The 24,539-nt window shown below is 39.1% G+C and overlaps 1 protein-coding gene across 5 annotated transcripts in view; it reads right to left on the bottom strand.

The window, feature by feature from the left end:
* The window catches only part of SPIRE1 (spire type actin nucleation factor 1), a 126,745-nt gene that overhangs the window by 7,616 nt on the left and 94,590 nt on the right, over positions 1-24,539 (bottom strand). The window contains exons 7-15 of one of the 5 annotated variants that reach the window (XM_088172921.1): positions 24,280-24,366; positions 23,758-23,887; positions 20,232-20,273; positions 13,161-13,324; positions 8,872-8,962; positions 7,972-8,114; positions 5,188-5,361; positions 1,748-1,885; positions 624-694 (exon numbers count right to left, since the gene is read on the bottom strand). In XM_088172921.1, the coding sequence (XP_088029047.1) occupies positions 624-694; positions 1,748-1,885; positions 5,188-5,361; positions 7,972-8,114; positions 8,872-8,962; positions 13,161-13,324; positions 20,232-20,273; positions 23,758-23,887; positions 24,280-24,366 (1,040 nt within the window). The remainder of the gene's footprint in view (positions 1-623; positions 695-1,747; positions 1,886-5,187; positions 5,362-7,971; positions 8,115-8,871; positions 8,963-13,160; positions 13,325-20,231; positions 20,274-23,757; positions 23,888-24,279; positions 24,367-24,539) is intronic. The other 4 variants (XM_088172901.1, XM_088172916.1, XM_014870859.2 and 1 more) reach the window with 4 other exon arrangements.

The following is a 24,539-nucleotide window of genomic DNA, read 5'->3' as shown; positions in this document are numbered from 1 at the left end:
AAACATTTTTATTGTTAAAGCTTCTTCAATATAGTAACTTCAATCACAATATGAAGCCAGAAGCAAGGAGAAATGCTAAACAAGAACTACACCTAAATTTAAAAATAGGGGGAAAAAAAGAAAAATAAGCTGGTTTTCCTCTAAAGAAACCTCTTCTGGTAAGTGAGACCAAAACTCAGTGAATTACATAGATCTTCTGACTTAAAATGTTAATATTGTTAACTTAAAATTTATCATTTTGCACCTTCAAATATTCCTTCTTGCATTTCCCTTGCCCCAATACTCAAAAAACAGCCCAAAAAGTAAATTGCTTTGAAATGTTTTCCCCAAACACAGAGGTTGTAGAACTGTTGAGTGGGGAGTCTGAGTAAATTTCATCTTGATTTCTCATAAGCATAAAAAAGAAATGTTTCTCTCACTTTTAGTCAAGAGTTTCAGTCCAAGGAAGCAATTCAGTCACTTACAAATGAAATGTTTCTGCATAGTTTTTTGTAACACAGACTGTTACAGAAATAAACCCAACCAACAGGATGCAGCAGAAATTTTTGAGAGTTTCTAATGTATAAATCAATCATTTTCCCTATGAAATTGTACTCATTTATTAATAGACATAAATTATTTACCTCTTGCAGAACTGACAAGTGTAAGACCAGGTAAAGAAAGAAAACCTTCTTGTTCGACAGCAAAAGCAGAGCTAGAGGAAGAAAAACAGAGGAATCCACAGTGTTAAGCAAGGTCCCACACAGTGATGACTTCATTGACCAGTTGCTGTTGGCAAGGTCACAGTGGCAGTGCTACATCCTGTTCTGGGGTCTGGACTTCTAAGATGATATTGAGAACAAGGTCCAGAATTGTATCTTCATATATTAAGCCTTTAATAGTTTTGCCTAAATTAAATACTTGCCCATTAACTAGATAACTTTGGTTAGAAATAAAAGCAAACAATTTTAATAGCAGAGTAAATTAATTAAAGCCTTAACCTACTTTGAGATTTGATGAAAGCTCATTACTAAGCTTTATATATCATAACAGCAGGCAACAGCTGAATCTAATGAATGACATTATACAATTCTTGTTCCTCTGCCTTCAATGTATTAAACCTTTAAAATAAATCTGCATACTAGACACAGGTAAACCTGTAGATAAAATACACAGTGATGTTAAAATAGGACTTCCCGAAGGGGTCCAAGAACCACAAATCAAAAGTAGGAGAAAAGGATGCTGCTGCTTCTGGGAAGTACCAATCTCCAATCTGCAGTTTAAAGAAAAATGCATTAGTTAAAGGGTCTCTAATATTAAACCTCCTTCTGGGGTCACATGTTGCATCACTTCTCTGAATGCTTTAATTCCCTCTGTGCTTGATAGTAAGGATTCATATATGAAGAACTTGTAGTTTTCCATTGCTACCTGTAATTCTATTTTCTGGAACAGAAAAGGTAACCAAATCTGCAGAAGGCATGGGGACAGAAATCACCTCAGTCAATGAAGTTCAAACCAGACAGATACATACAGATACACTCTGATAATTGCAAAGACTACAGCATTTTTATATGGTGTTTCCATGAAAAGTTTTGGTGTTTCTGGACATCATTCGAGGAAGTTGACCCATGTGTCACACATTTAGGGGGATGTTTGGTGGATAACTCTTCTTTCTCTCCAATAGAGTAAGAAACACATGTGTAAATGGGAGGCTTGTGCCACTGGCCTCCCTCAGTACCCTTCAGAGCCCCCCCAGACTCAGCCCTACCTTTCCTTTCTTGAGAGCAGTGTAGACATCTTTATATTGCTGGTACTTCTCCAGCTCCGCCTTCACAAGCACCTGACGGATGTGCATGACCTCCTCCACTGTCAGAGCCAGACATTCCACGGGGTAACAGAACTCCTCCTAGAAGCCAAAAACCCCAAATTAATTCAAAAATAAACAGCTTCTTCCAGAGTTCAACCTTGACAACCAGCCACCTGGTTAGTAACTCCAGAAACAGGGAGTTTCTCCCATCAAACTGGAATAGCACTGGCTCATTCATGGGCATCACTTGAGTGCCAAACCATTGGAAGCTGCATAAGTGTGATGAAAATGGTCTTATGTTCAGCCTTCACAACAATGATAATCTTTCCTCCTCAAATCACTTGACCCTTCTCTCCAGTTTTCTGTTATTACAAACATTTGTTTCAAGCCAATCAACATTCAGATTTATAATTTGAAAGGGAAAAATGGTAGATGGCATTATTTTATGTATACTGTTTGAGGTATACATCAAATAATTTTTCTGACTTCGTGATGCCCAGAATGGCCAAGGAAAGTTGTTAGTAGCCCATTCTAGCAGAAATTTTTATTCAGTGGTACCACATCTTGGTGCTCACATGATCAGAATCACACCAAGACTTCAAAAAGTTACATCAGTTCAGGCAGAAAAGTTCTCCTTTCTGCTCCAGAAAGTAACAGCAGCAATTTAAGCTTTACAGAATAATGTTCCAGTATCAAGCAGGTGAACTGGTTACCGAGTGTTGCATTATAAATGGTAGAGACTTAAACAGAGAATTAACAGCACAGCTTTCCACTTACAAAATTTTGCATCTCTTCTGTGCTGCAGCATTTATGAGAATATTGAGTGCAGAACTCCTGAATTCGGTACCAGGGAATAAAAAGCACCAACCCAATTTGTAATCCAGCCCAGTAGTTGATTATACATTTCCAAAAGAAAGACAGAAACCTCTGTGGGAACTCCCATTGCTTAATGCTTAGTGAACCTTTTCAGTCAGCCCAGAGGGGCTACTGTGCAGTAATGACAATGACAGGCAATGCTCTCTGAATAAACGAAGGAAATTTCTCCTGCATACACAAAGACGTGGCTGACAGTTTGGAGATCTCGTTTACAAATTGAAGTGATGAATCGGATTAGTACGGAAATGCTCCATTTCCATGTACTCAGAGGTCTGTTCTGTCTTTCCATCAGATTAAAAAGAAAATCTTTCTACGTTGCAGACCTGGCAAACATTAGCATTTAGGAACCACCACATTTTTAAAAACTGTTGTCTTACCTATCTAGAAAGGGAACACAAAGAAACTTCATTCTGTTTAGGGTACCCCACAAAAGACTAGAATTGAGTTAACTTTGTTAGATTTGCCAGCTAAACCTTTGGGATATGGAACATTGGTTTTCTGGAAAAAACAAACTACATCAAAAGCAGCAGCAATTTGCTCTGAGGTGTAAAACTTCGCAGCCAAAACAAAGTATCTTCTGTTCCTTATGAGCAACTTTACAGCTAACCAGCAGCTCTCAGCATTTCGTTCTGAGTTCTTCCCATAGCAACTGCCTTGCTATGGGGAAGGCACGGCTGAAGGCTGGGGCGGCACGGCAGAGGAAGTGGGTGGGAAAGCGGGATGCACACAATGCCAGCAAAACCCCCCGAGTCTGTCTGCATCGTGGGAGACTGAGGGAAACTATCCGAGGTGAATGGGGCTGACTGAATGCTTGCAATCAACCAGAGCTTTAAGTCCTTTAGAAATACATTTCTTACTTGAAGCTCTTCCTTCCCCCTCATGAACGCCCATTCCTCTAATTTACAGAACGATGACGTCGGGGAATATTGCTCCTTTGAAGAAATTCTGCGGATCTGCTATAGGTGTAGAGCACGTACTAGGGGAATAGTGTGGGCCTGTTGTTGTACCAATCGAAAATGAATACCATTAAAATAGAAATAGCCTGCAGGCAGCAGGGGAAACATAGAAAATATTCACATGTTTAAATGCTAATGTTTTAATTCCAGTGGTTACACAAGGACAACAAAATGTTAATGCAACATTAAATGAAAGATAAATAATCCGAATTCAGAAAACTGCTTGGGTTTTTTTTCCCTTTTCAGACTATAAATAAGTACACAAGAAAACCTTTTGTTTCTACACTACCTCTAAGGCATTGAAATTAATTAAATTTTGCTAAGCACTGGCTAAACTTCATTGAACAATGATGTTTTGAAGTTACTGCTCAAACTTCCAACAATAGCTGCACCCAAATTCAGCAGCTCCAAGTGAAAATACTCTTTGCAATACTCACATATGACAGAACATGGTAAAGACAAAATGTGGTTCGAATGGTTTTGATTTTCCAGAATTATACTCAATACTCTTTTTAATATTAATCGCAAGACAGTATGCTTATTTTTAAAGGGGAAAAAATGTTATTGAAAATACTATTTTGAACTTAAAGTTTCCATGATCCTCTTGGGGACTGCCTTAACACTGACTATGCAATAATCTTATAAACACTATACCTTAAAGTGTGTAGGTAAGATTTTTTTATGCAGGAAAAGCAGGTAGTAAGAATTGCATATCCATAATGTGCTTTGTAGGTCATTCGCAGTGTACACACACCTAATAGGTTCTTATGACTAACATATTTTTACTCTAATGTATTCCTTCTTCTCATTAAAGGATGTCACTAGACATTCAAATGAGTTGCATTAGTAAACTGAATGAGCACCAGAGTGGCCTCTAAATTCTGCAATTCACAATTAGTCAGGCACTCTAAACTCTTGCTCCTTTTGCAGACTTGACGTTTCTAAAAGGTCAGCTGGGTATCTCAGCTATAAACTCTCCTACAAGAGGTTTCACCCTTGCACTTATTGGTTGGGACAACAAAAAAAAGGAAAAATTAAATAATTCGTGTTCAGTTAACATAAGGGTAAATGAATTGCTTTTTCTTTTCAGTGGATTTACCTTCCCTGATAGATGGATATGAGCTATTCTGCAAGTTCTGATACACGAGTGTGCTGAGGACCAAAACAATAAGTAGGTTTTCAAGTTAAGCAGATTGCAAATGCCCTCCCATTCTACATAGTGTACCTTGGGAGAAACATAAAACCTTATTCTTTTTAACATAGTCCGAGGATCACAATAGTTTTGATGGATTTTTGCTGAAGGATCTTCACGTGCTGTAATATTTAAGGTCTGTCCCATTGATAATCTGGTGATGTTGCATTTTTAGTTTGCTGTCCTTTCAGAACTGATTTCTTTTCCCCGTGAGGTGATTGAAGACACACAAATATCCTACACACATTGAAATCAAAGTCAATCAGGTGCAATGTCCCAGCCTAAGCTGTAATTCTTGCCACAGCTGAGGAAGTGCTCCCCGAGGAGGGAACATGCTGGTGAAGGTGATTTCCAAAGCCAGCAAAAAAGAGGCAAACCTTTGCGGGTTTCCACCTGCTGGCAAAAGCTCTCTCACAGAGATAGTACATAGCCCCTGCCACCCCACACATGGCTGCTTCAACGGGATGAGAGCTGAGCAGAGAAGCTGTTTGCATAGTTGTAAAAAGTGGTCTGAAAGTCATCCTTGGAAATAAACTGGTTATCCTAGGAACCTGAACAATAGATAGGAAGCAGAGAAGCGAATGCTGTGTATAAATGAAACCATTAGCTTTGGTCCCCTGGGTCATGAAAAAAATAATTATAATAAAAATAAGAATTAAAAAAGCAAACAGACTGCAAAGGCACCCACATGTAAATCTCAGGACACTGAATTATCTCACTGATTAGGCACCAAATCAGTCACTACAGCAACCACCAGGGTTGACCCCTCCAAAAATCACAGAGCCACTGTGCTTTTCCATGTAGCACTGGCAGGGTGACATGTCAAAAGGACTGTGTTTGGCACTTTTCCAAGTTTGTTTCCCCTCCCCACCTACTTGGGCCTAACTACCTCTGTCTGATGAGATGCCATTTCACCAAACCATCGTTAGTATGCAAGACAGAGCAGTTTCTTGCTAATCCTGCTAAGAGACTGTAGCAAACCCCTGCCTGGTTTCACTGGCATTGACAGCTATTTGCTGACAAGGCCTCTTTCACCTTGGAGAGAAACCAGGGTCACAGGAGCTGGAGATAAGAAATGAAACTCCATCAATCTTGGAGGAAGTGCTGAAGAAGTGTGAGGTTAAATAAAAAATAAATAATACTCTGCACTTATTGAGAAGCATTCACTCTGGGATTGGCAATTTCACAGGTGCAACATCTGGCACAGCCACTGGAAGAGGTTGGCATCCCTGCGGGAAGGAGAGAATTGCAGAAAGCCAAAGTGTGGAACTGGGCCAGTGCCAGCATACCAGCACACATCTCCCAAAATGAAAAACAAGAGGGAGATGTCTGTTACACCCTAGAGGGCACTATTGCCAAGTTAAAGAATTAGCTCTCAAGGCATCAAATAAAATAGGTTCTTATTAACAGAACATCATTTCACTACCGGTTTCCTTCTTTTTCACTTCAAAGTCAAAACCAAGCTAGGTACAGTTCTCTAGGGATTAAAAAAAAAAAAAAAAGAAAAAAAAAATCCCCCTAAGCACAAAAGAAACTAGTAGAACCCTTCCCATCTGTTCCCAAATTAGCCTGACTTATCTAATGGCTTTTTCTCCCTTTTCTTTTAGTATTTTTCAGGGGGAATGGAATAATTGAATTAGTTTTTATGCAATGGTTTTATTTTTAATGTATTTTTCTAGGCATATGTCAATGAACAGACTGACAGAGGGAGACTATGAACGTGGTCAAGAAGATCCTGGTAAGAACTTGGTTGACCTGTTTAAAATAGCAGACTCATATAAGATTTTAAATTGCATGATCCTCTGAAATACACGAGATTTATATTACAATGCAGCACACTCAGATACACTAAAAGTGTAATGGAGCAAATGTCTCAGTATAACACAGGATGCTTTCTCCCATCCTCCCTTTGAACTATTTGTCTGTGAATGACACTGGGCTTACCAGAAAATAAAGTCTGGGTTTCTACATGCAGTGAATGCAGCAGGAGGTGACAGAGCTACCCATTTCATGTGACAGTGACTTCACACATGTGCTGAAGGAGCCCTTCAGCATGGCTCTGCTGCAATACATCCTGCTCCAAGTTCACTTTGGCAGGAGATGTCCACATGGGCCATGCATTTATCAACATGTTACTGCCTGACCTGCACCTGGAATAAGAAACTACATTCTACTTGGAAGGATGTAATAAAATCCAGCAGATCGCTGAAAAGGTAAAGCCCATTGTGGGAATATTTGGAGGTATTTTTCCTATACCTGCTCAGCTTCCTCATCTAATAGGTTTGGATCCCAGCTGTCATTTCTTGGGCTGACCAAAACGCTCTTCAAAGCCCTTTAATACCACTGCTCTACAGATAGGGCAAGTGAATATTCCCTTCCTTTCAAAACTCGGACGTGTTTATTGATTTCTCTATTCACCAGCACCTCATGGGGCACACTCTGAAACCCTGCTGGTAGGAAAAGAGACAAGGAACATGTCCTGCATGAAGTGACAAAGCACTAATCAGTATGTCAGCATAAACGAACCAGGATTTCATACCCTTTGCTGTTTGTACTCTGCTGGAAAACAGTTCTCAATTAAAGCTAATTGATCAGATGCACTGTACTTTCTTTTCAAGAAGTAATACAGGTTTTTGCCTCAGTAACTTCAACAAAGCAACACAGACAAACCTTGATTTGGATCACTGAAAGAGCTTTCATATGTATAAACATTACCGAGCAAGCTTTTAAGGTGGGAAGAAAAGAAGTAATTCCATTCATCCAGCCATTTACTGCAATAGTTCCAACAACTAAAAAAATTCCCCCAAATACCAAAATAGATCCACTGCTTTGGAATTGTCTCTATTCAAGTGGAATATCAGTAAGGTGAAGTTCATCTGTTTTGGTAACATTCTGAAAAAAAATCAAGACACATGGTTTACCCAGAGTCCTAATCACAGTGCAAATGTTTTCTGAGGCACCTGTACCTGGGATTTTGGATAAATATGTTAGAGAGACAAAGTTCAAATCTTGATTTCAAAACACCTTTAGTAGCCAAGAGCTGTTTCTGAATGGAGGAGTTTTCTTTGGGTCATGTTCTAATCACACTGAAGCCAAGTTTTAATTTTCATTATACTCTTAGCATTCCTCTTTTTCTCTCTCCTACCACCCACTCCACTTACAAGTGACCTGGAGCTCTGTTTTGAAGGGGGTAGGAACTGTCTCACATTGGTTGGTGTTTCCTTTTCAATGGAGTGTCTCCTCTGAGGCGGCTGCCGTCTCTCGGGCTGCGGCGTGGACGATATGGGCAAGAACTTTGGAGGCGCTAAGGATTCAATCAGTACAAGAATGTTAGTTCTTCTGTAAGAGACTGTTGGACAGCATTGCTCAGTACTTAATCCAGCCACTGATTTGCTAGAATTCCTACTGCTGGTGGCTAAAGTTACATATCCATACTGAGGTGTTTCAGGTTATTATTCTACTTATTTCACCATCATGCACAGAAAACACATGCATAGATTACACAGCTCATTACAAAACCTTCCCAATGAAACTGAAGCACTTTGAAACAAACGAAAAATATTGTTACACAGTAAAACCTGCAATAACTGTGTCTGAAGGAAAGAGCCAAAACCAGATCTTGCCCTCTTCCCAGTAAGTATTTATGAGAAATACTGGTGATAGCTAAGTGTCTTTCAAACACTGCCGCAGTGGCAGAGATGGAGGAAACATTTGAACTGGTCTTAGGTTAGAACATGCTTCCGTAGCAACAAATTATTTTATGAGTTGAGCATAGCTAAGCTATCCCCTCCATTAGCTATCCCCTCCATTCACTTGTGACTTCCTCTACAGTCTTACATTAACTTCAAGGATGAAATCTTCTGTTTCACAGAGATATCTACCCAGAGTGAAGGCTAATGCCTTCCAATTGTTTATGACATCTGACCCATTTAGCAGGGTTCAGCTTTAGTTTGATTAACAACACTCAGCTTCAGCTTTCCATATAAGTTTAAGACAACGTTCATAGCACAGAAGTCAACAGAGGTGAATAAAAGCAGCCACTGAATTCTCTCATAACTCACTCTTTCTGCTGCTGGTGCCTTCTTGAGAGGGGTCTTCCACTTGTGAGGGGGAGATGCTGCTGCTACTTCCTGATTTGTGCATTGATTCCTCCTGTGTGGCAAGAGGGAAAGAAACAGATTTCCTCAAGGACTGTTTTTAATTCTCCGACTGCTTTTTAGCACACAGAAACCACAAAGATATTTTGGACCATTCAGTCTCTCAAAGTCCTAGAAGAAGTCCTGAGAAGAACACTGACTCTGCACAGTACTGAGCAAACAGGATTTTCAGTGCTCAGATTTTTTAGAAAGTGAAATAAATGGTACATGACTTGAATTCAGTGTATTTAACTACTGCATGAAAGAACAAGATCAGGAGAGAGGTGAATGAATACACTGTAAACTGTTAATTTTCCTTGTTGTATTCAAAGACTTCTAGGGATTTGCAGCTACAGCAGCTACGTTAACTCAGCTTTATATCTCACACTAACAAGGTATTAGCACTTAGATTTCTCTGGTCGCCAAAGGAATGGCAGCCACTCACACAAGTGACTCAGGTGAACAGAAATTAAACTGAATTTGACTGGACTGTTCCCTAATTCCCAATCCTGGTGTGTTTTTCCTTTTTTCTGTATTTAAAAGAAATCTTATTCACTGTATCAGCATGCCTCTTCTCAACCGCCAAGGGCAACTCCTGCAAGATGAAGGAAAGCGAAATGGGCTTTGACTAAACACCTCTCAGTTATCTAAAGCTTTATGCCACCCAAATTATTACATCCTTTGCTGTCACCTAAAGCCTGTCTTCAACCACTCCATACTAGCAAAGAAACGGATCATCACAGAAGCCTCCCAAATGAGGAGTGCTGAAGGACTGAGCTTGGACGCTCTTTACCTCTAATGTGAATGCTTTCAACCAAAAAGAATTAACATCATTTAGGCTGTCAAGATTTACAGATCAAACAAGTGACCTGCTCTAAAATCCAGCAGGTGGCTGAGCTTCTCTCTCACAGATTTCCTTAGCTGAAAATCTCCACTGGCTGAAAGATTGCCTTCTTTGGTAACAGCAAGTCCGAATGAAAAGCTGGCAGAATCACCTCACTGAGCACCACGCATCACAGGACACAGGCCTCTACAAATTCCCATCAGGTGATCTGTCCTTTAGGCTTAGCCCAAGGGTAGGTGTTGTATGTGAGGACACTGTTCCCACCTATTTGCCACAACACAGTACTCTGCAAGGGGTCTCAAACCAGCTCACATCCCAAAACAGTATATTCACTTTAACATTTCAATTGTCACCCCATAAAACACCTGTGATGGGAAGCTTGTAAATAAGCTTGAGTAGCACATTGAGCTACATCAGCTGTTTTACTTGCAGAAACCAGTACAGTTCAGCTACAGAGCTGACCCAAACAGCTCTGCATATTGCTGCATGGTTGCCTTAAAAGACCAGTGGAGAACTTGCATGACAATAGGTTGCACTGTTCTCTACAAGGTGTGCAACAGTGTTCACAAGTCTAGAGTAAAACATTTAAATGTTGAGAAGGAGAATAGCCCTGTACAATGGGAGCTATTCAACTTTCTACTTTGTAGATGTCAGATTGTTCTGAATGGAAGACAAGTTTACCATTGCTGGAGAAGCTAATGAGCTAAGCTCCTCTGTTCTAAAGAATGTACTGTTGGAGCCAGTGGCTAAGCATAAAAAATAACAAGTATAAACCAACACAGGGAAAATGGAAGCCAGGAGGAAGTTAAATTGGACATAAAATCCTACCTAGACAACAGGTATTCTGGGTTTGTCATTTCAAATTACTTCTTCTGTGCACAAACACGTGCACTGACAATGCTATTGCTGGCCTACAATTTCTCAAACATAGAGGGCTTTTTTTTTGAGAATGAAATCTTGTGTAGGAAGTCCTGATGAACTACTGCATGAATTCCTCCATATCTATACAGCAACTGTTGACTATTATTGTAAACTATCTGACATTTTATGTTTGAGGTTGGATCAACCCAACATCCAGGACTCTGCAATTCTCCAGAGTGCCAAAAAATTAGAAATTTAGTTACTGAGAAAGCTGCAGCTTTAAAGGCTTTACTTTAAATATTCTGAACATATTAGAGACATGATTTTTGGTCAGATAGCTGTAGCTTCATTAGGAAGAGACAATTTTTTAATCTGTATCAGAAGTGACTATTAGATTGCAACTTCTCTTAGCCACACAAAGTAAAATGGCACCTCCTGTTCCATGCCCCTTGATATCTGTGATTTTGGTGGTGATCCAGGAAAAGCAAGGACAGAAAGAAGGAATAATTTGTACATTATTCATCCTTGATAGAAAATGGGCATAGGGCTGTATCAGACCTTGCCTTTCACCTCTGCCTGGCTACATTGAGTATTGGGACATTGCAACACCAATGAAAGAACAAAGGGGACTCCGGGAGAGAAAATACATCTGCATCACAGCTCATTTGGAGGTCCACAACTCAGCAGTGCAGATATTTCCAGCCTGTAATTTAGGGCACAACACAGTCATAATTTCATTCCCAGTGAGTAACTCCAAATAGGTTAAGCCCAATTCAAATTGCAGACAAAGAGGTGGCCGAGTCATTTACAAGCCATCAGAACAAGAAGACACTCTTTTGTGTGTTACATACAAAGTAAAAGTCAGGAAAGAAATAAAACATTTCGACAGAGCAATCTTCATTCTCTTCAAATGTTCTATGTCCTTCAGCACATTCAGAACATTCAACTGTTCTTCAGTTGAAAAACTTCACCCCAACTCTCTTCAGTTTATTTTCACTGCTTTAGCACCCTTCCTGAGCCCCAACTAGTATTCTGCTGAGCATCTTTATCATCTCAGTTGCTTCACCAGCTATTTCTATTGACTCAAACTAGCACAGCATCTGTTCTCTGTGGCAGGTCGATGTGGTTGATTTATTTTCAATTTATCTTTTGCTGTGTGTTCCAGAGCTTGTTCCATACCACTTTGCTTGCCTACACAGTATTCCCTAATCAATAGTCACGTTCAGATATTTTATTTTTCCCTTTCCTTGTCCCTACAAGAATCATTTCACATTTCCCTCTACATAATTTTCTTTTACTAACTTCTGCTCATTTTCCTGTGTGAAATAGCATGATGCTTCAGGATACACAGAGGTACAAGGCTGAAAGATCCAACTCTCACTGACAGATCTTAGTATTCCTGCATCCTACCCAGCTTCATTCATATTAACAAACCACATATAGCCTCTATTGTAATTTTAAAGACTGATGAGTGATCTCAGAATGCAAATCTCTTCTGCTTTCAGAACAGATGCATCAAATTATGCACCCACACAAGTCACCCACAGGATAACCCCAAAGAGGGCCAACCTTTCATAGATCACAAAGTATGCAGAGAGATAAATTTCTCCCCACATATATTTCTTCCCAGCCTCCTATCTTTCAGCATAGATGCCTTTGTAACCACCCTGTCAGGAAACCCCTCCTTTCCCATTTACAAGAGAGAAAAAGAGTCAGGGAAGACTGCTTTCCCCAGGCTAAAATTATCCTCTGTGAATAAAGCCTGCCTGCATGTGCTTTCCAGACAGCTTAACTTTCAGAAAGGTCCAAACTCAATTAATAACACTACTGGTCCAGAAGACAAAGCTCATTCTTGAGGATGTAATGTTGGTACTTCCTGATGATCATATATAATGCAGCTTCGAAGCTATAAAGCTTTTTAAGGTTTTCTCCTTCTAATGCTTTTAAAAATCTTTAACTCTTCATTTAGAGTGGATGAATTCAAAATTATTTCTCCATCTGAGTGGTATTTGCTTGTCCCTATCTGTGAAACATTTTTGGGGTGTTCGTTCCCAATCTTATGTAGCAGACTAATGCACTGACATCTGCACCAAACTGCAATCCTTCTGGCACAGCTGCTGCTGTTTATTTAACAGCTGTTATGGTAAAGCTAGCCCCACATCTGAGTCCTTTAGTGACAGCTACTGCATGAGTGCCAGAAGGGTGCCATGTACTTTCCTAAATTCCCAAAAGCATAATTGCTACAAACACACTGTGGTCACATACTGGGCATTTAGGAAAGTAAGTAAATATAGGTTTAAGGCCAAAATTACCATTTAATCTTTCAAAAGAGTATTCTCCTTTTTGGATCTGATCTAGTATTTTTTGAAGTTCTGTGGGCTGACAAAGCAGCCATAGAAAATTCAGATTATAATTTGCACAGTCACTTCTCATCTGATCAGTTCAGCAAACTAAGAAGTAAGACTCAGTTCTGACAAATTGAGAAGCAAGTTGTGTCCTGATTTTTTACCTCTGAATCTGAGCTGTCAAGTTCAGCCAACGTGGGAGCCTTAAGGAGTCTCTTGCGTTGCACTGTCACTTGTGTGGCCCCGTTCTGCTTTCCTTGTGGTGCTGGGCCACCGTTCACTACAGAGGCATCCACCACTTTTCTTCCAGCCTCTGGCGTCGGTACATCTACCAAAAGAAACACAACAATTGGTGTTTGCACCTGAAATGTATTTTGCCTTCTGAAATCTTACTGTTAAAGCAATATGCACAAAAGGAAAAAAATTATCGTGATAGTTGTATCTGTGCAATTATTTTACTTATAGTGATTCACTGCTCAGACAATTGCAGGCAATGGCTTGCAGTACAGAAGCAGTATGAAAGAATGAAAGCAGTGCAAAAAGCAGCATTGCATAATGCTAAAACCCAACCTCAGACCAACACCAGTCAGCTTTAAAAAAATTGCCTGTGTTAAACCCGAAAATATTCTTCCTTCAACGTATAGTCTATAATTAACTATGTAACGAGGACCAGAAGAATGCACAACCATATCTGGGCAAGTGGGTTTCCAGTGAATCTGAAGACAACACCATATAGAAATTAGGAGGTTTAGCATGGAATAAACCCAGTTTTTCCTGTGAGGACAGGATTGCACCTTATTCTGCAAGATACAGAGAAGGAATGAAAATTAGGTAAATAATGAGTGTTCTTCAAACACATGCACAACTCTAAGGCTTGCATGGCTATTTGTATTAAAAACATGCCTGTGAGGTCAGACCTTCATGAAGAAGCAGAAACATGAGGCTCCAGCTCTATTTTCATCTACATGACTTTTACAAGGATGTAACTCCACTGAGTAAATTACTCAGGATTTCTGCCAACGTGCAATGAAGATGCATCTTGGATAATGTAAGCTTTGGGTCTGCTGTGCTTAGCCTAGCTTAGCTTTAGACATTAAGATAATGACCTAGCCTTTGATATTTTAGGAGAGTTTACAATTTGGTCTGATAAATCAGTTTTATCCCTGTAAAAGTACAAAGTACAGTTTTCCAATCTGAAGAAAATTATGTTGGAGGGACAAGGAAGAGAAGCTTTTAATCTCCCATTTGCATGTATGTCAAAGCAGCTTTTCTACAAATGTGTTTTTCTACTCACATAATTATAGGACTCCTTCCCTAGCCTTGTAATAACAAGGTACCTCCAGGTATTACAAGGCTAGGGTAATGATGAGTAATTATTCCCATTTTTATGCATGGTGAAAAGAGGCACAGAAGGTCAAGTGACTTGTACCTTAGGTTACTGGGAGGACTATGACAGGGAAATGATATCACCCAGATATTCACAGTGCCAACAATGCAAGTACTCACACATCATTTGGAGTTATTTACACAATTGCTCTGGTATAAACACACAGTCACTCTTGCTACAACACCATTTGCATGGATAAAGCTATCCTTGCACCAGGTAAATCAAAGCTACACACTACACAAAGCACAGCTACAGTAGTAGGTCTGTTTAACAACATTCTCACCATAGGACCTATAAAAATAAACTAAGAAGAGGAATAAGTTAAATCAATATGTATTTTAAATAATTATCCAGGCTATTGTTAAATGCTAGAAACTGACATAAAAAGGATCAGCACTGCCCTCTAAAAAGGAGAGGGGGTGCATTATAGTTGCTCTATAAATCATATCTTCAACAGGGAGTATAAGAAAAGGCAATTATTTGGGCTATTAAAGTCATGGTGACATTCCAGGCCCATGAATCTGTGTACTACAGTGTTATTACTGCCTTCAGGTCCTGCCTACAAAGAGCTGCAATCAAAGACTTCGACTCTCTAAGCCTTAGTTCCTATCTTCAAAGGCTTTGCTAATGGGTGTCCTGATTACCACAATGGCTTATAGGTCATGGGGCTTTTCCTCCTAGATTTCTGGGACTACAGCATGGGCGTCCCTCACATCAAATGCATTCCTGCTCTAACAGCAGCTCAACTCAATTCCAGAACGGGACAGCAGGAAATGCAAACCCAAACTGCCTCCCCTCCCTGCTACCAATGACACTTCTTGAGGCCTCATAAACAGCTGGCATGTAGGTGACTGAAGAAGTTCTGAGTTTCCCAAATGAGCAAGAAAAGCCTTTAATTTGTCTTTGGATGGCACAGGGCAGTTCCTGAACAGACCTTGCAAGGAAGAATGTCCCAGCATCACCCACACAACAGCCAAGGGGGTGCCCCTTCTCCCCTAAACCTCTTGTGTGGGGACTCCCCTGCTTGATGGTAGGGAGGGTGAGGAATGGCCTGTTAGCACTGCTGGACTCACTGGGAGAATAAATGATGGGAATGTCAACAGCACTGCTGTCCTGCAAAAAAGTAACACACATAATAGGTCTGAGGAAAGGAAAAGGGGGGACACCACCAGACATCCCCTATGGCATGTGATAGAACATGTTTTCACATCAAAAATTGTTTTCTGATGGTTTTGGTTTGTTTGCTCGATTGCATTTTCTTTTAGCCTCAGAAATGGAAATCTCTGCTCCATTTTGAAAGTAATTTATGTAGCCAGTCATGATCTAGGAAGCCTAAACTAGCTGTTATTTAAAGTCAGGCATATATGAGTTGTACATACATATTGCTGAATCAACATATCATATGTCATATGTTGATTCAAGTCTTCTTGAAATACCAAAGAAACTTTAGGTGAATCAAGAAGACAATCCAACATAGTACTTGTTTTCAGTGTTTCTTCAGTAGGAAATGTCATTTATCACTATTCTTTCCTCTAGAGGAAAAAAAACAGGGAGTTTTTACAACTTGCAAGCACTAAAGAATAATAATAAAAAAAGAATAAAATTAGAAAACCATCTATATAAACCATCTATAAAATGCATTTGTTCAATCAAGTTCAATTTATCATTCTTGCACTTACAGTACTGGATTCATATGAATAAATGGATTATCATAATTTAAGGAAAAAGATCATGACATTTGAGTTTCAACAGAGTTCAAGAAAAAAAAAGCCTTGTTCCAAAATTAAAACCAGAATCTGTTAGCAGACATAGACCAAAAAATGATTCATTTCTTTAAGCTGTTTTAGTGATCTGTTTGGACAACAGAAACATTAGCAGATGACAAATGACTGTACATTGTCATAAACAATATAAAATTATTTAGGATAAACAAGTCAGAAGCAACAAATAGACAAAATCTTATAAATATGAACATGACAGAAGAAATCAATGAACAATTCTTTGAAACAAAAACTAGATTTATTTTTTTAAAAAATGGATAGTAGTTTACAATCTCTAGTGTTCATAGAATACTTAAATGTTTTGAAGATGATTTCAATGATATTAAAAAAGGCTTGTGTGAGTAATAGCCTGGGGTTAAGAATTTATTAGAGAGTCAGACACACTGGGGAGTGTCATTTCTCTGTGTTTTCAGGTAGCAAATACAGTGAACAGTGCCTGAAAATTGGATGAATGTGTTTGGTTTCTTCTGATATTTTCTCCAAGCTGTCATTACAACAGGCAAATGAAGGAAGGCAAGGTCTTGATTTGATTACTTGATCGTTGTGTTGGGCTTCCCTGAGCAGTCTTGGGAAGGGGAGACAAAAAACCCCACTGTAGGGTAATATGAAATGTGCCTTTATTTACATATAAGATTATGTCTCTTGTGAAGCAAGGAATTAAGCAGACCACAAATTACATGCAAACCTCAGCAGTCATGTAACCAACCATATGCTGTCTGCTTCCTAACCAGCTCTCCTTGGCCAAGAGTGATAACAGAAACCTGAATTTTCTTCTATATAGGAAATGTACTCCTTGGGATTAGAATTTTTTACACTGAGTTTAAAAGAAGGATAAAATGGATTTGCAGAATTATTATTTGTTTGCTCTTTGCTGGCTATTATGTCAATAATATGTTGGGAAATATTACATAATGAATAAAAGTAACAGACGCTGCTCCTTTCAGTGGACTTCAAATATTGAATTCAAACCTGAGAAGTAATAAATCAGTCTTTTGCTGTGTTTGGATCACATGTATGCTGTGTTATGTAAACTAAAGAGTTTACAAAGACCTGGGGGAGCTCCTGCCTCCCATTGGTCTGACACACATAATCTAAAAGTAATAATCCCCATGAAATTTTGTGTTAAATGCTTCAGTTTCCTTTTCTCTCCCTGCACACCTCCTAGTTCCCCCCTTTCCTCCAAAATGTACAAACTGTTTCTGAAACAACAACTTCAAAGCAGCAATGCACACAGCTTTGAGGTAAGAAGTCCAGTGTTAAGAGTGGGAGTGACTCATCTTTTGAGCTGCATTCAGCACTGCATAGAAATGAAGCTGCTTTTCAGCTATTTTTCTATTAGAGGAAGTGGGTAAGGACTGTCCTGGTTCCCATTTGTTGTCTGTGCACCTCTCAGGTAACTCACTACAGGTGGCTACCAATTGCTCCTTCTAGTCTACCAGAAGGAAAAAGCAGTGTAAAAGGAGACCCCAGGAGCCCCTCCTCTCCTCTTCAGGAGAACAGCAGGCAGATACGTGGAGCTGGGCACTGTGACACACCAACTACACTGGCTTGGTGCCAGCAAAAGTCTTCTCAGGATTCTGCATCCTCCCCATCGCAGGCAGCATGAATAATATAAATCTGCACACATCCTTTAGCACTTAGCAGGAAACACTTCTGTTTTTCAGCTGGTTTGTGGGGTTTTTGTGACAGCAATTCCATAAAGCAGAGCACAATGAAAGCAGTGAAAAAGCAAGTGTGTGCAAACAGTGATGAAAGCACAGTACAGCCTCTGCCTCTAAAATAATGAAAAAAGTAAAAGCACGCAAAGCAACAGCACCCAAAATTACTGCTTATCTGCTTATTATCAATATCCCAACCCATCTAATTCACTTGTACTGCTCATCTGGTGTCTCACATCTACCTAACTGGAATGTTTTAATCATCCTGAATTTACTTCTAAGGACATTTTATCAGATCACTCAGTCACGCCATATGATGCTATTTGCTGAGAACCACATGACTGGAAAAAACAAAACCAATCACATTTGGGAGATGGATAAAGAAAGCAGGAAGAGTTCTTCGGTGGTCAGTCAAAAACAGCAAATCCAAGTACAGTACAGAATTTTAAAGCTACTTCTTCAAAATAAAAATATTATGGCTATGAGTTAATGGATTACAAAACATGGTTGGGATTTAAATAAATGAGGATGTCTTGGAATTCTTAGAAATGAAAGGCAAAAGAAGAAGCAGACAGACACATGTAGAAAGACAGACCTGAACATTTCCCTTTAGCTGGTCATTGGTATATTCAGTTTTGTCTTCTTTAAACTAGAACTTTTGGCACATCTGAAAGTAGCAATACCTTTTAAAAATTTAAGTTTGCCTGTTTATGCTGTTATCTGAGGTCCTGGAATCCTGCAGCTTTCAGTGGAGTAAAATATGATGCCATGTACATATGTAATCTGAATCCCAGCAGACAGCTGTAGTAGCTGTACCATACACCACGAGTGTAAGGTTTCACAAAAAGGCTTGAGCTGCATTAACAGCTTGTCACCGCCTCTGACAGCAGAGCCTGTTCCTTCCACCCTCCCACCCATGCTCATCAGCTGCCCTCCTCAGCCAGCTCTCTGATCATCTGATCAGATAGTAGGCAGGTTCCAGTCACTAAAAGAGCAGAAGAGCAACCTGGTAAAAAAAATATTAAAAGTATTTGTTGCTGGGTTACAGGAGTTTAACATGATCCTCTTGTGAATAAATGAGCAGGACTGACACAGAGAAGGGGGAGAATCACATGCTTAGAGGGGAACCTTGGGAAGAGAGGGAGCAGAGAGGGTCCCTCCTCCCCTCTCAACAGTGGCAAGCTGTTTACTTGGCTCAGTCAGAACAGGGAGCCGCGTTCATATATATGTCCCTTGTGAACTGTGTTTCTGTATTACATAAATGCTACATTTTTTAGGTTACACTAATCAAAAAACTTCTATATGGTCTTCTAGTTTACAATATGCCAGCACTTCAGTCAGATGATGCCTTTCTGTGAGGAAAATAACCAGATGAGGTTAAAGGATGCATGGAAAAACTGAGGATGTGAATTCTGCTAAAGTTCTAGATGGCATGTTTCTACATTTAACTCAAAGGAAGGAGCGGAGGTGGTATAAAGAGCATGGCTTATCTGGAGATTTTTTTGGGAGTCACTCAGGGGAAATTTGGTAAGAGCTAGCTATCTCCTCCACCAACAAACCTTTGAGGCTGATGTTGAATATTTCCAACATCAATGATGGAAATTTTGGGCCTGATCATCCTGGAAAGTTAGTGTATAATGAGGAAGGAATGAATTATTTTCTGGCTACTAGGCTATCTGACATTACTGTATCCAAAGGGCAACAGGTTCATACAGCTGCTGCATGTCCTATGAGCATGGCTCACCAGAGGCAACCTGAACATTTGTATTAGATAGTTGATGAAGGGTCACCTTTTGGATCCTCTGTACCAGCTATTACTAGCAAACCTTATTTTGCTAACAGGTGAAGAAGGAAGGAAGGCCTTTTTGTTAGTGAATGTCTTTGATTTCATAGCTCACAAAGCTTTCACCGTGCAGACATTGTAAAATTGACAGTTTCTTTCTAGATCAATATACATAGGTATATTTCATTTAATCTAGAAAGGCAGATGAGTTCAAAGCTGGTTTTAGGATCCTGGTGAGAAATGAAGTACTGTGAAAGATGGTCTAGTCAAAAAGTGAGTGCAAAGACACAGAAGTCAGATTTATAAATAAATAAATCAGACTTGAAGGTGATGCTGTATTCTGCAATCCTTATAAGAGTCTGGAATAGCTCTGGACCACCTTATTTTGTTTGTTTATTTATTTAAGCAGAATTGCAGCACTCTGGTGAAATGCAGATGTTTCCAGTATCTAGGCATCCTTTTGTGGCAAGGGAAATGTAAGTATTAACAGCTAATTTATCTATTTTTTTTCACTGACCATATATTGGAAGAATCCCTTCAAGTTTCTTTCTTAGATGGGAATTCAACAGATGGAACAAATTTCACAACAAGCACAACAACCACTCAGGTGGTGCAGCACATTTTACCTGACAAGTCAAAACTGTAAGACATGCTAAGTGGCCGCATTGCTGTAAAAAAAGAAACAAACACAACAAAAAAAGAAAATGATTCAGCTCTTAGAAAAGCAGAGGGATAACAAAAACAAAATATTAACTCCACTTGAGACATTTTGGACTCTCTTGCTTAAATCCAAAATGTGTCAGACATACTGCTGCTTTACTGTAGCAAAGCTCAAAGTCTGAAACTACAGTAGTATAAACGGGACTTGCAAACAGAACAATTATATTACTAGTAAATTAAGATTTTTGGAATTCAATAAATCAAATATCAAAACAAGAGACAAATATCTAAAAAATTTAATATTTTAAAATAAAATCACCATGAAAGAGAAACAAGAAAAAGGGAGAGGGAGAGAGAGAGGAGAGAAAGAGCTGGAAAAAAAATTGAAAGCACAAAGCCACATTTCACACAAGTTTCAGTGACCTGAAATAAAGATATTTCTAATTTTTTTAAGCATAATCTCCAATGATTATAATTAAACTAATAAAGAGAGACACTCATGCTAAGCTTGAGCAGTAGTTTCCTTGAAGAGAATGGAAAAAAGTCCAAACAAAATCTGATTTGCACTGATTCCGGGTATTTTTAAAAACCTTAGGTGCACTTAGCCTTTAAAATGCATCTGTAATATTATTCTCTTCTTCCTGACCCTCTGATGATTGTATTGTTAGATAAGAAAGTGGCCAGATGTTCTTCATTTCTGGAAAGACCTATCTATATTTCCAATTAAACAGTGTATTCAGGGAGCAGACCCTCAAAATATTCTTCAACTGAAAATTTCAGTGCACTAATCCAGATAAGCAGGCCAAGCCCAGTGACAAGAATGTGCAAAAATGCATCAAAATTGAAATTAGCTTATGTGTCTTACTTGACAGGTGATCAACTTGCAAGCTGGTAGGAAGAGCCTGTCAGACACACACAACACTGCCTTAAAAGATGTTTATTAAAAGGTTGTACTGGGACAAGTTTTGCTCATGAGAATAATTTAAGTGGTGCATGCAGTAGGTGGCTGACTCAGAGCTAAATTTGGGAGTCAGGGAATTTTTTCTGTATTCGTTAACTAGAAATTATCCATAGATAATAGCTACAGAAACAGTATCTAAATTTCTGTCCAAACTTAGCATAAAGCACATACTTCTTAAAGCAGAAGGGGGTTTATCACCTGATGCTGAGACATTGATAAAACCTGCACAGGAAACAAAGTTTTCTCCAACCCCCATTAGCTCCACTTGCTTGAGTCACAAATCCACACTTTAATTAAAAGGACATGTGCCTCAAGGCTGCACTTAGGCTGATGATTTTATGAGGTCATTTGAAAGCTCACTCCAACTCCTCTACTCAAACCTCTCCCTTTGTGAACACAGTTCAACCCCATTTCCAAAGAAGTTTAGACTGAGACTGGCCAGGGTAGAGAGGATCTTACCTGTACCATGTGTTGTGTAGAGAGAGGGACAAAGCCTGTGGCTGCTGGGAACACATGCCATAGGTACAGCCTTATCACAAAAGAAGAGCTGCAGGAGTACAGCCCCTGCTCACCCCAACAGCCAAGTGCTTTTATGGTCTTGACTGTATAAACTGAGCAAAATCGAGTAGCTCTGGGACATGTGAAACACACCTTATGCTCCTGAATACTGTAACGTGCTATTTTTTTTCTCCTTTTTAATAGCAACAAATAGTTCTGTCCAGATGGTACAAGTGTCCCACATGGTGTTTCTACTTAGATTTAAAATCCTTAAACCTCATTACCTTACATGTTGCTACACTAAATTACATTCAGTGGTCATCTAAACTGTATGGCAGATCTATTTATGCCATACTGAATGCCACTAACATTACTCTGCTCCCAAACTGCACAAGCACATTCTTTTTTAAAAGGAACTTTAGGCATAATAATAATAATTCCAATTGTGAGAAAGAATGCCAATGTCCTCATAAGTCATTGGTCTTTTTAGTTCTTCATGCCAGCAGCTAACATATACTTGGAAAAAAGCTTGCATGTATCCATTTTTATACTTCCATTAAAGTGGCATTAAATCCAGTCAATTCACTGGACTTAAGAGGAATTATCCCAGTTCTAAACCACAAAAATTTAATGCTTTAGCAAAAAGGGAAGAATAAGTGAAAGACAGGTATCCCTCATTGGAGGCAATGCCTTGAAATCAGTCCAGAAGTCCTAAGCAGTAGTGGTTCAAAATTTAAGATCCATTTTAGAAGCTGTTTACTAACTGGGTTTGTTGTAATTCATATCAGTTAGAAATTGTGAAGATTTATTAGGTCAGGTTTGCTGCCCCTGAGATGACATGGTAGTTCCCAGATGGAGAACATTTAAAACATTGAAACTGAATGTTTGAAAGAAAAGTAAGGAGTTGTTCCACATTTCTACAAACTTCCTACATTTGGAAAAAAGTCTAAACCTGTGAGAAATGTTAATTGATACAGCAAATACAAACTGAATCCAAAGCAGAAACTGGAAGGCCCAAAAAACCAATATTCAAAGCATTCTTTTACAAATGCACCCAAGCATTCCCTAAACTCCATCAAGCACTTCAAAACAATGCAACAAAGCAAGACTGATGAAATTGTTTTTCTCCAGAGACAATGGGTTGTCACAACACACTTGCATCTGGACCAATGCCTTTGGGCACATGTGCAAGTACAAATATCTTTCAAAAAGCAGTGATAGAGAGTACATACGTGGATTTTTGACAGTTTTCAGCCATAAGATTCCATATTTGTTCCTTAAAAATTCAGCTACTTGAGTTTTTCTGATATAGATAAATACAGAACTCTTAAAGCAATCTAGGTCACTATGTAGGACTGTATTTGTCATGCTTTTGCCATCAGAATCACTGAACTAATGCAAACTGGTGACTGCTGCATTGCATAGTATTTGCATCATTTCTTAGTGGTTTGCTGAAAATACACTGCGGAAATGAAAAGCTTTGCAGTGCAAGCCTGGATTATTTTCCCATAAAAACACCTACAAACACATTTTGCATAACTTGGAAAAGGAAGCAAAGATTTAGGTACAACATAAAAGCAACAGATTCAGTAAACAAAATAAAAGCCAATTTTAGATTAAAATAAAGAAGTTGATGATGCTAACAACGGGAAACAAAGAGAATCAATTAATTAAAAACCATCACGTAAAGAATACTTGCAGATAGTCAATGTATACTGCACTAGAGAATAGGAATACCTGTCCCACTCTCAGCAAACCTAACATAAACTGTCAGGTGCAACAAGCAATACAATAACATTCCATTTATCTAATACACTAAAAACTTGAATGGAATCAAGCTGAAATATTCCATTTCATATTTTAAAATATAACTAAGCACAAAGATTGCACAATCCTAGAGAAGCCTGTAGATTCTTTTTCTGAAGGAGTAATTTTATCTTTGGTGACATCTGCACAGATGTGGCTAAAATTGCTGCTTCTTATGTGGGAAGTTTTCTGTGGATGCTGCAGGTAAAAACTGGCCACGTGCTTACCCAGCCTGCTACGCCTTATCTCGTCAGGGGACACTGGACGTAACTTCCTCTCTGCCTTGATCTCCTCCAGGATCCTTTCATGGAGGCTGCGGGGCCGTGGTGGGGTTGGTTTCAGTTTCCTTGCTGAGGCCTTGGGATACAGAGACAATCGTATCTACATTAAAAAGTGCATCCTTGAAAGTAGATTTCACACTTTTTTTTGAGAAAAATGTGGAATGCTGTGATATGATTTTACATACACTCAATTTCAAATGCAAACATAAATTGAAAGAGGGTTTTATGCAGCATGGTTTCCTAGAGATAAAGGGCTGCTGGCAATAATAGCTGTTAATTGGTACGTGCATCATATTACACACTGTTCTTTTAAGGGATCCTGTTCTATGTACAGAAGACAAATAATTTTTGAAGAAAAATACTTTTGAAAGCCCTGGCAGAAAATATTATGTCTACATATCTGCTGGAACCAAACATGTTTTAAAAAGCCACTCTTTTGTTAGGAATGAAGCCCACCGGATTACATACAGGATTTAATGGAGGTCGCGATCGGATGAAATCCAGGATTATTTCATGGGCACTCTTTTTTAATCGTGGAGGGATGTCACCGTTGACCTGGAAAGGAGAAAGTGAGATATATATTGCTGTGTTTCACATTTGTATTCATGCAGATGAGATCAACTGAAAACTCACAACAACCTTGACAGAGCTGCAGTGTTCTGACACCTGCACCAGACATAAAATCCCACCAGTCCTGAGTGGAGCAACATTCCATATGCAGAACACAG

Source organism: Sturnus vulgaris, chromosome 1 (assembly GCF_052056855.1).
Source record: "Sturnus vulgaris isolate bStuVul1 chromosome 1, bStuVul1.hap1, whole genome shotgun sequence".
In the NCBI taxonomy this organism is placed as follows: Eukaryota; Metazoa; Chordata; class Aves; order Passeriformes; family Sturnidae; genus Sturnus; species Sturnus vulgaris.
The sequence above is the reverse complement of the archived record's forward strand: the minus strand, read 5'-3'. Positions and strand labels throughout refer to the sequence as shown.